The 12,645-nt window shown below is 32.5% G+C and overlaps 1 protein-coding gene across 1 annotated transcript; it reads right to left on the bottom strand.

The window, feature by feature from the left end:
• Nucleotides 1–950: 950 nt before the first annotated feature.
• On the bottom strand, nt 951–11,687 carry LOC124369676 (actin-related protein 2/3 complex subunit 3). The gene is made up of 4 exons (XM_046827731.1): nt 11,486–11,687; nt 8,718–8,894; nt 7,717–7,912; nt 951–4,151 (listed from the first exon to the last, which is right to left on the bottom strand). The coding sequence occupies exons 1-4, from the start codon at nt 11,489–11,491 to the stop codon at nt 3,994–3,996; spliced, it is 537 nt and encodes a 178-aa protein (XP_046683687.1). The 5' UTR covers nt 11,492–11,687; the 3' UTR covers nt 951–3,993.
• Between the last annotated feature and the right edge of the window lie 958 nt (nt 11,688–12,645).

Genomic DNA, 12,645 nt, shown 5'->3' with positions numbered 1-12,645 from the left:
TGGTTATTATGGAATGTGCATGGCAAATCATGTTAGCAAAAATCCTTTTTTAGACTGTTTGCTGCCATGTAGTCCTTAACAATGAGCAACTTGTTAAGTACCAGTACAAAACACTCAAAAATGGCCTACCATCTGAGGCAAAGATGACCTGTTCGAGAGTTACAGGTAATACATTTTTACACTCAGAAAAAGTTATATAATCAAGTTTAAAAAATACTTTTTATTAAATTAAAAAACATTTGAAAGTTCTTATTTTTAATTTTTTGTTTGATATAAGTAAAACAAAACAAAAAACAATTTTGCCCATAGGAAACTATAATCCTTGTATGTATTTGGTAGCCAATGTTAAAAACTTTGAGAGAATTTCAATATTTTTGGGAAAAAATATGTTACATAGGCCCTATAAATAGATTTAAATGAAAAGTAGATAGAAATAAACAACTGATATAAATAACACAGTAAATAAAATGTTGAAATCAATAACTTGTTCTGCCTAACCAAACTAATTCAATTCACTAGAGCAGGAAATAATTAATTGCAAAACAATACATCAGCTGGACTGTTGCAAACATGATGTAATAGTACCACCTGGTATTAAAAATATGATTTTCAACTAGAGATAAAAAACACTTGCAACACAATAAATACAAGTTTTCAAACATTAATTAGTTGAGTGCACCACGATGAGACAATGACAATGACACACCTTCGTACTCACTTTGGGACTCTTGTACAACACTGGTGACTATAACATAAACCTCATTGTCTTTTTTTTACATATGTTCATAAGCAGCTTATATATAGAACGAGTACAACCTTACAAAAATAAGACATACAAAAAGTATGTGTACAAAATACCCAAAAATGGCTTGCTACTTGAGGTTGTTTTAATTGCCATTTGGAAGGTTAAAGGTCAACAATATTCTGGTTCCCTTAGACAATAGACAATATTCTTTATTTGTACATTCTTAGAGAATTACATTAGCGTCAATACAAAATAATAAGATTTTCATAATGGTTTATGTAGTCCATTGAGTTCTCCAGCTCAGAAATTCTTCAATGGTGTAGAAGGGATGACTCAGCAGCCATCTTTTTAGTTCCTTCTTAAAGTTCAGGCTTCCTTCTTGAGATTTGATGTTATCAGGCAGCATGTTGAATAACTTTGCTCCCATGTAAGAAGGTTTTTCTTCAAACAATGCTAGCCTGTGAGCTGGCAAATTGAAGTTTGCAGCGTGACGAGTGTTGTGACTTTGGAGATTACTGCCTCTTGTCAAGTTTTTGTCTATTGCATACATTATCACTTGAAGAATGTAGAGTGCTACTACGGTAAGGATACCATACTCGACAAAAGCTGTTCGACAGCTCTCTCTTGGTTGCATTCCAACCAAAATTCGCAGGCACCTCTTTTGTAAAACAAGAGGTCATTGTAAATTCCGTAAACTAGAATTTCCCCATAAACAAAGACCATATCGGAGATGGGAGTCGAACACTGCATAATATGCAACAGTTGCTGTTTTCTTGTCACTAATTTCTTTTATTCTTTTCACCACATACAGTCCAGTACTTAGTTTTTTACATAGGTTGTCTATGTGCTGAGTCCAACTGAGGTCATTGTCAATAACCACTCCTAGGTACTTGGCTACATCCACAGGAACAATATTGGGTAATAGCCCTACTTTGTGTTTCCTTCTACCCATAACTAGTTGTTTCGATTTAGCCTCATTTACCACCAGGTTGTTATTGTGGCAGTATTGAATTGCCATCTCCATGGCAATGTGTGATGTAACCTCTAATCTACTAGGCATTTTGTCACTTAGTAGGAGCACCGTATCATCAGCATACATGATGGTAGTTGAATATTGTTCCAGAAATCCAGGGAGGTCACTGGTGAAAAGAATAAACAGTACAGGGCCAAGAACGGACCCCTGTGGTACCCCTCTTGTGACTGTTAAGGGCTTTGATCTCACTAATCTTGTACACCCCTTATCCAAGTATTTCAGCTCAACCATCTATTGTCTGCCTTCTAAGTAGCTTCGAAACCAACTAGCCGTGATTCCTCTCATCCCAAAATGTGCCATCTTCATTAATAATTGGTGATGGTCGAGGCAGTCGAATGCCTTACTGAAGTCTAGTAGAATTGAAGTGGTGGTGTCTCCAGCTTCAAGCTTGTCAATAATACATTCTACTAGACTTACTATTGCTGTTGTTGTAGATCTGCCCTTTATAAAGCCATGTTGCTGTGCTGTTAGTAGATCGTAGTATTTCAAATGTTCCAAGAGGCGGCACAGCACAATTTTTTCAAAAACTTTGGACAATGTTGATATTAAAGATATTGGGCGATAATTACAAATTTCAGCAGAATTGCCTTCCTTGAACAAAGGTATTACTTTGGCTAATTTTAGGTAACATGGGAATTTACCCTCCTTAAGTGACAATTTATGAGAAGAGTCAGTGGCTGTGCAAGCTCATTACAGCAGGCCTTGAGAAGTTTGGAGGATATGTCGTCTATTCCTGCAGATGTCTTGCTTTTTAAGGACATTATAATATGTTTTACTTCCCTAACTGTAGTAGGTTGCAGGTAGAGGTCTGGAGTGTTGGAACTACTAGTTGATTGATTTGATTGGGGGTTAGCTGCAAGTGCTTTATCAGCCAGCTTTATAAAAGTGATATTCATCAAATCTGCCATCTTCTGAGGATCAGTAATCACTTCTCCTGTTGGGCCTATAAGTTTATGGAGACCAGGTGAAGTTTTGGATTTTCTTTCTCTGTTTATTACTGTCCATACAGCTTTAGATTTGTTTTCAGAGAGGGCAATTTGTTCAGCTGTTGCATGTCGCATTAAGGCATTCAACTTGATATCGTAGTCTTTCTTTTTAAGAGCAGCTTCTTGCTTATGTTCTAACAATCCCGTGAGTATGTATTGTGACTGAGCCCTTAGAAATTCATTCTTCAAGTTGTCAGCTTCCGCGTCAAATACTCTAATTCCTTTTTTTCTTTTCGGTTTTGTATACTTGTAAGGACAGGCAAGGTTTAAAATCAAATTGACTGTTCTATTAAAAAAGTTGTAGGCAAAATCTGTACTTGTATTAGTCTTTAAATCATTCCACGATTCCTGAGCTAATTTATGCTTGATCTCTGCAATATTTCTATCTGTAAAATTTCGTTTTTTTATGAAAGACGAAGAGGCGTTTTCAGGATGAGAGTTCACAGCAGCAAGTTGAGCAGAATGATCAGAGATGGCTTCATGCAGCACCTGTACAGTAAGTTCCTCGTCTCTTAAATTGGAGCATACACAATCAATAGATGTTCGCGATGTGGGTGTTATTCTTGTAGCAGGAAGCATTATTCTGATAGTATTATAACTCAATAGCATTTCCTCAAGCACATTCTGTTCACGACCTGAGTCCAGGCAATTGATGTTGATATCGCCCATGTATACATCAATTACACATGGGACACTTATGAATGTTTACATCAATAGTGTCTTTTTCTCCATCATTACAGCTATAATCTAAGCTCTGATAAAGTTATGACCTGATCTATGTAAAATTCTATATTGCTGATTGTCAATAAATAAAATAAAAAAATAAACTTCAGAAAAGAGTATTATTACTCCTTGCCACTAGAACGCCAACTAAACAAAAAAATTTTCAATCATGTGATTTTCAGCTGTAAAAAGAAAATCACTGAAATCAGTAACTCTTTGTAAATTTAGTGGTCTATGAGTTTTTTTTATTTGCATACTATAATAAATGTGAAGTAGGACATGTGTCACATAGACTGATTGTAAGTCAATTGCAAGTAAGAAAGTATAAATAGCAATATCACAAAAATAAGTGAGGGAGAAGGTCAAACAAGGACGGTTTTTAAATATTTATTTACAAACTGGCGATCTGTATTATAATTTAACAAATAAAAGCAATTATTCTCATTTCGTTTTATAATATTATTTAAAAGCAAAGGACCAAATTATAAAACTATTTCTGGAGTTTCTTATTGGCCGGGTCCTGAAAGAGATTTGTCCATGAACTTCTTCTTGGAGAAACAGAGCCACCACTTGGATGGCTTCCCGTCGTCACCACTGAACACCTTGTCGCAAACTCTGACTCCTGTCTCCTGCCTTAACTGCTGGAGGTATTGACGCATTGCATCTGCGATAGAACAAAAATCATTGATATATCGGTTGTGTGTCCAACAAATTTAAGTTTGGAATTTGGTCTCCTATCAGTACAGTCTGGGCATTATATCAAGACTACCTAATAACAATGAAGTCCTCCCACCAAGAATAGATGATAAGAAAATCAAGCGTACCAGCATCTTATACATTGCCTTTCTTCATATCTTTGATCTTTTTTTCTGTAAACATTTATTATTTTACCTTGAGTGCAAAGAGCCGATGAGATCGGCTCGCAGGTATTATGAAAAAATGCTAAAAGCCGATGAGATTGGCTTTTTGAATATTTATTATTCTATTACAAAATGTTGACATATTTTCCATTGTACTTAAGTCTCATTTTATACATAATAAATCAAATAAACATATATTATCTATCTTGATTTGATTTATTATAGCTGGTAAAAGTTACTCGTACTTGCCAATTATGAGAGAACTTTTTATGAGAGTGACGATTGTCAATATTTTGCACTAATACATAAGAAAAATCAATTCTTTAATTAAAAAATATCAACAGCTTTTATAATTCAAAATTATTATGTCATATCCTAATTTTCTCCCAACACAGTAAAACACATATCATCCCATTATGTCTAAAGTTGGGAATTACATTGTGGAACACTCACTAATACCACCTACAAAACAAATTAAACTTACTTTTTGAAATTTTGCATATATATATATATATATATATATATATATATATATATATATATACTAGCTGTTACCCGCGGCTTCGCACGCAACCTTAGAACCAAAGTCCTTATATTACTTAGTAAAAGCAATTATGATGGGGAGTCCTATACAAATTTTAAAACATAAGTAGGCATACATCAGGTAGATATTATTTAAGTTCATGGTAAATAGTAACAGAGTTTAACTTAATTATTATATCGTGTTTGGCACCTGAAGGAGCATTTCTGGTTCTAATTAATTATATAAATAACGTCAAAGCTGAATCTGCCTTGTCATCCCGATCAAGAAAATATAAATCTCAGATCACACAGGTCTCGGAAACTTACTGCGGTCAAAAAGCGTATATTTCCAGTCCTTGTCATAATATATTTCAGGTCTAAGATATTTCCAGTACTATAGTAGAGTTTGCCTTGTTGTTCTGACGAGGAATAAATATATATATATATACTTACGTAGGACTGAGATGCCTACTTCGGTTAAATAGTGCTTACTTAAGACCATTTAAATTCACTTACCTACTATGTCACAGTTTAGCTTGCCATATTGCCTCGATCAAATACGTTCGATTATCTAGTTCTCGGAAATCTACTTTGGTCAAAATCGTGTTGACATAGTGTTGAGTTTACCTTGTCCTGATGAAGAAAATACACACATAAGTAGGACTGAAAAGCCTATTACGACCTAGGGGAGAGTCCTACCTACTTACTATGTACTTTCGGTATAAGAGGCAAATTCTTATTAGGGTTTTGCAACTTTCCAAAATAATCGTTATTAAAGTTTATGGTTACACTTGTTTTTTGGACTATAGCTAGAGAAAGAATGAACCGTTGAGGCATGTTAGTATTCATTTCTCTGTTCTTCCATTAGCCATTGTTAACACTTTGTACCCTGGGCCCTTAATACATGTTTCGGTGTGGCTCCCTGGGGGTTTTATGATGCTTTAAAAAAAATTCTGTGTTATTACAGTAATTATGTTATAAACTCATACTATATATCTTTTTAAAGATAGAGATACATACTTTTTTAAATGTATACAAATATAAAGTTTATTTTCAAAATAAAATTATTACATACTATTGAATGTTATGTAAAAAATACAAAAAAAGTTTTTGCTACATAGCTTGTTAGTTCAGGTAGTTCGCCTTAGTGTGGTAATTTTTAAAGCACAATGGTCTGAATCTAATACAGGATCTCGCACATTTTCGTTTAGATCGTTCATAAAATCAATATTTGGTCCCAGGTGTGTATCAAAATCATCGTCACTTTCCGACTCTCAGTCAAACAAAAGATCGCGAATTGCATCACTTTTGATTTCATCACCCATATTATTTAAACTCGAAAATAATAAGTAAAGAATATAAAAGAAAATCAACGGAAGGTCGAGAAGAAAGAACAAAGCGAGTGTAAATACAAAACAAAACACACGAATAACCTCACACTGCTTGAATTTGCCTTTACTTCATTCAGTAAGAAACTAAAGTTCTGATTATTTACAAACAGTTAAATTCACATTTATAATACATTATAATAACGTTTGCTTCAGTATTTGTCGGCAAGATTTGTAGAAAACTTCGTAAGACATCACTAAGACTCACAACAACACACAACATGAAACACTACAAAGCAAACTGACAGTACCGACGATCAGCCGCGGCACCTACGATCAGCTGTCTAGACTCGCTTGTATTACGACGGTAAATATACGTATTTCATTACTAAAATGTGACCCAGGGATCTCAAAACCAACAAATACGAACTTGGACAACAAATGAACATAATCAAAATGTTTGAATCCAAAAAGAAGATGACTGAGCTGAATAGTACAATTAAATAACACGACCCGAGCTATACTCGGGCGCCGGTAGCAGGCGCTGCCGACGCGGCCCGACCTATACTCGGGCTCAGGGTACAAAGTGTTAAAATGTAATATCATAATGTTAATGAAGCCCGCCAGTTTAAAGTAACTTATGTGAAAACATTCATAACTTTGTTCATTAAGGTTAGTTTTATAACAGTATTTAATGCACTAGATGATTTTTATTCGTCACTGGTGCAATCTGAAGTAAAATTTATATATTCATGTTTTATTTACTATCTGCATTACACTACCGATCAAGCATTGTTTACTTATTATTGATAAAATTCAAAAGTAAACAGATGTTTCAGAAAGTTTGTCGAACTATAGCTAGCTGTCAAAATAAGTTTTGTTCTTATCATAACATTCGAATGTAAACAAACTAATTTTTCAATTTGAATTCGACTTTAAGTTATTTGGTGAAATGAATGTGTTATGGGTGGTAAAAAGCACTCTAAATGTTAATTCAGACCAAAAACTATACCTGTTCCAAATTTCGGCACAATCCGTATAGCAGTTTCAGCGTGATTCGAGGACAAACATTTAAACTTTCGCATTTATAATATTTGTGGGATATATATATATATATATATGTGTTTTTATATATATATATATATATATATATATATATATATATAAACGAACAGGAGGTGTCCAAGAACTCCTCCCTGTGCCACTCCATATTTAAACTGTAAATTTCCGCTTATATGATCCTCAATTTTAACGGCTTGTTTTCGGTGTTTACAAAAAGACCATATGCAAGGTAATGCATTATTTCTAATTCTATAACTCATCATCTGTTTCAACAAAATATCAATATCCACCAAACGAAACGCTCTCTCAAAATCAAGGTGAATTCTTGTCTTTATACAGAGACTCAGCAATATGTTTATATGACTCTATGGCGTATCAGCGCATGTGTGTGTGTGTGTGTGTGTGATAAAGCAAGTACCTGTTATAGCAGTTATTGTATATTAGTTAAACTATTTACCAGCTTCATTGGCATTCATCGGTCTTGCATAGACAGAGTTTAGTGGAAAACTTGGTTCTCCTGGAATGTCAAATTTGGATATTGCTAGAGCATACATTTCTTGCAACCCCTGGTTCTTGTTGCTGCACTTCTGCAAGCGTTTGAGACACTCTGTAATGTACAGAGTGATGTATATAAGAACTCTGTCAGCTTCACTCTGAAAAAATAAGATTTTCAAAACTTTTGTTTCACAAAATATGATTTTTCAATATAATTCACAGTATGAATATTATATCAGGGTCACCCTTATGTTAAACAGTCTAAATGCCCGTATTTCACTGCTGCTCCCTATAGTGTTGTTGCCAGTGAAATCTTTTTGAGTATACTTCACTATGTGTGTTATAATGCACTACTATATATAATATATTACATAGTTTACAAAATAATGGTCCCTAGCATATAATAGCTATTTTCAGTACAGTTAGTTCAGTTATACTTGCTAAGGTTTCTTAGTGCACATAGCTAGCTACTCCTAAAGGAAATTTGAAAGAGTTTTAGTAATTTTAAAAATTAAGCCCGTTGATGTAGTAATTATTCAGGCCTGCATCAATTAATTTCAATGATAACTTAAAATAAATGTTGTTCTGTATTGTTATATAAAATGTAAGTTAAAAGAAATTTGAATTGAAAACTTTTTATGCATATAAAAATGTTTACATAAAATAAAAAAACTAAAGACTATTTAATAGTAAAAATGTTAAACTGTGTATTTTTTTAAAATAGTGATGATATCTAATGGAAACATAGCAAAATAAGAGAAAAATTTAATACCAAATGCAGACCACGTAACCAGCATGTAATTCAGCATTCTGTCCCAGGCGAGCGGCACTTAACCAGCACTCGTGTCTACCCTAACAGGTTTAAGATATACACCTATACATTTTCCTCAAAATATTATGACTTACTTCTTCTAATAAAACACCACTAACCATAACCCAAGCAACTAAAACATATAGGCCTACCTTAATCTCGTATGTTCTAAAGAAAACGTTGGCTTTGAAATAATAAAGTGCTTCATCAATAATGTCTGTATCTTTGGATGTCATGATCGGTGCTGGACCTCTAAACTGGGTCTTGAAAGGCAGGACAGCCATGTTGCCCACCATACTGTCATAGGTCATGAAACTTGAGTGATATGCCTGCAAATACATGGAGCATGATTTTAGTTTATTCTTAAAATCTGTAGGACTTCACAGAACAAGGACAACAATTAAAGAAAACTCTTATTTTAAAGCTCTACACTGTGTACACAATGGCCTCTCAAACTTTATTAACATTGTGCTAGTTACTTGTTAAAAAACGTAACTTTTATTTTTTTACAGAATTTTATTATAAGGCTATTATACTAATGTATAAATTTAATACTTTCAAGACTATGCAATAGATCTTGAAAGTATTAAATTTATACTTTCTTGGTGTTTTCTTTACTATATTCAAGAGTAAAGTTTTTTGTCATTTTGCAAGACATCATCAAAACGGTGAATATTTTGTTTAATAGGCCTAGGCCTAATTTAAAACTACAATTTAGTGGTCCAGGTGTAAAACTAACTAAAAATTTATAAAATACAGTGTTGCCAAAAGACTAAAACCACTAGGTAATGCATTGAATGACTTAATGCCCTGATATATAAAGCTGTTTTGAGTGCTAGAGTAATTACATCTCTTTGTAACAATATTTAGCCTATTCCTTGTTTCATAACCATGAATATCAGCTATATGTTGAAAAGCATAGAGGATTTCTTTAATGTACATTAGTGTAGAAAAAACATACAGGTATGGGAGGGAAAGAATGCCTAATTTGATAAAATATGGTTTACAGTGAGTCATATTCGGCAAATTACAAATAAGCCTAATGATTTTTTTTGTGCAAAACAAATAACTTATCACAATAGACAGAGTTTCCCCAAAGGGTGATTCCATAGTTTAGCTGACTATGTACAAAGGCATAATACACACTAAGTACGATATCCTGATTTACTTTATTTCTTAAAGATCTTATCAAGAATATGCCTTTTGAAATCTTTCTCATCACATAATAGATAACATGATAACTTACATTAAAACATAAAACCAATATTTAAGACTTTTATTGTTTTGTGAGACCTTTCGATTTGTGATGTGTCTGAAGAAGATAGCCTCGCAATCGAAAGGCCTCACAAAACAATAAAAGTCTTAAATATTGGTTTTATGTTTTAATATAGGTTAACAGTAACCAATATAAGCTCCATCTACAGATAATATGATGTTGCCATTTTAAATCACTCTGCAAATATATGCCAAGAAACTTGAGAGGAGGATCATAGCCCTCTTGATTTGAAGGACTTAAAGTAAGATCTTGTGTTTTGAGGGTTTAGATTAAGTTTGATCCTGATCTAGACATACATAACAGAAGAACACAAAGAATTTAAATTCCCATAAAAAGATAACAACATAACATCTTTACTATCCATTCTGATACAATAATACTATGACTTTAACATTGAATATGCAGAAAAACATCACTCATTAGCACCATGAAAAAAAGAAAGTATATTTCTTTAAATGAACTGCACAATCAAATCTAACCAATCAGGAAAAGCAACACAAAGATGTCCAAGGAAATTGTGAAATGGCAAACATGAGTGAAATGACAAAGGAAAAGTGATGAATAAACTTCACCATAGAGGTAGAAATGATGAATCATCTATGGAAGTAGAAATTGTGGCCATAATGATGAAAAACATAAAAAGTATTTAAACACTTTTAAATCACCTTTTAATGCAGTTGTTATACCTATACTTCCCTCCATCAAATTCCTGCCAATTTCAGTTTCAAATTTCTTGTGAGAATGATGATAATCCTGTTATCCCTTCTTCATGTCTCTTACAGAAAACCCAATTCCTCCCGATCCCCTGGATAAACTAACTTAGATAAAACCTAAAATTTAAAGACTATTTTTGTGTAATATATGGTTTGCCATCAGCGCCTAAAAATTTTGTTTCTGAAAGTTTATTGCCATGTTGTGATTGATTAATGGCAGCAAGAAGAGTGACGTGTTTTCTCTGTTTAACAAGCAGTCATGTTTATCCTTGAAAATACATAAGGTAAGTAAATGTTATTGTTTTGTTGTAATTATATTTTAATTTGTAAATTATATTAATATTTATACATTAATTTCTAAGATTGAAAACTAGCAAAACCATATTGTTCTTTGAAATATCTATTACGTTATTTGGTCTGACATTTTGCTTTCAGTCCTTTGGATGGTCATGTATATCGATGATTAGAATCATTCGATTGTGTTGGTGGTCGCTTATTACACTGCAACTTTTTGGTAGGCCTAGTTTAGATAATCATCAATATGAATGATTCAATTGCCATGATGGCCTCTTATTTATGCCATACTCAATTTACAACAAGTTATTTCAATATTTCATTTATGGTTGTTTTGATATAACAATCAGAACATCACTGAAGGAACTCTCATATAAGCACATAACACAACATGTATATTAGGCTATTTGATATTAACAAAATCTTTATACAGATCTAGGTTTGGAAAGAAAATATGTTAAAACTCACATAATATTTTCAACTTCAAAGCCTCTATAGTTTTAAGACTTTTTTAAACTTATAAATTTACAATATTACATTTTAATATATTAAAACACAAGGAATTTGTTAGCCTATATGTTGCTAATAATACTGATTTATGAATCAACATAACCTAAAGGGGTCTACTTGTACTTACAGGCATCTCAAAGTTAAAATAAAATAATATTTTACTAGTATTACTTTGAACTGTGTATGTATTAAGTTATTAAGCAATAAATATATGAGTGTAAACTAATAAATACATTTACAAACACAAATTGTCTTCTTATTATCACTTTATAGCTGAAACTTCATGAATGAATGACAGGCGGGGACAGCCGACATGAAGAGCGTATAAACGTTTTTTTCTCAGTAAAAGGCGTTGAGGAAACCCATGCTGCCTCTTTGTACAACACATTTTGCGTTGGTTGTCCCTTTTTAATTACAATGTAAACAAAATATTTATTTAGATGGGGTAAAGGATATTTTGAAGGTGTAAGGTTATTTCTCGTTAGGGGCCATTCAGGCATTTCCATCCCGAAAAGGAGGGCTACGGATTAAGAATATTTTTTCCAGGATAAATTTCATACATGTACAATCTACAATAATGACATAGTTTAAAATAATTTTAAATGCATCTTTTGATTAATTTTAAAAGTCATTACGTTTTTTGAAGACTTGGAAATCGTTATATTGTAAAATATTTTTTCAAATTCTGATCTCTGATTCCAAAATTGTTTTTGATTCTTTAAAAACTTTGATTTCTTTCATATTAGCATTCTGGACAAGCAAAAACATTTTTAATGTTTCCTTATGACCTAAGGTGCATTTCATACATTAAGGTGTCAAATATTGTCCGATCCTGAAAAGATTACAATTGTTTTTGCATGACCGAATCTAGCTTTTCAAAGGTTCATTATTTCAAACTTTTGAATTTGCCGTCTTTAAACCAAGACAATTTTGGTATTGAATTTATAATTTTGTTGTACCATCTAGCTTTATTGTATCTATTTTTTAGCTCCAATATTATTTGTAAGTAAAATGTATTTTTACTTAAAAAATCTGTATTAAATTTTGAGAAAAAAATATTTTCTGAAAAGCTTTAGTCATTAAGTGAAATGTCATATTGTCCATTTTTATTATTCTCAGAAATAGCTTCTTTGGCACACCTATCCACAATTTCATTGCTCTTAATGCCTATGTGCCCTAGTGTTCATTGTAAAATTATATTTTTATCTGTTTTAATTAATTTAAATTCTATTGATAGCACAATACTCTGATGAATAACTATTTTCAATAGCTATTACTGCATCTTGA

This window comes from Homalodisca vitripennis, chromosome 1 (genome assembly GCF_021130785.1).
Source record: "Homalodisca vitripennis isolate AUS2020 chromosome 1, UT_GWSS_2.1, whole genome shotgun sequence".
Taxonomy (NCBI): Eukaryota; Metazoa; Arthropoda; class Insecta; order Hemiptera; family Cicadellidae; genus Homalodisca; species Homalodisca vitripennis.
The sequence above is the reverse complement of the archived record's forward strand: the minus strand, read 5'-3'. Positions and strand labels throughout refer to the sequence as shown.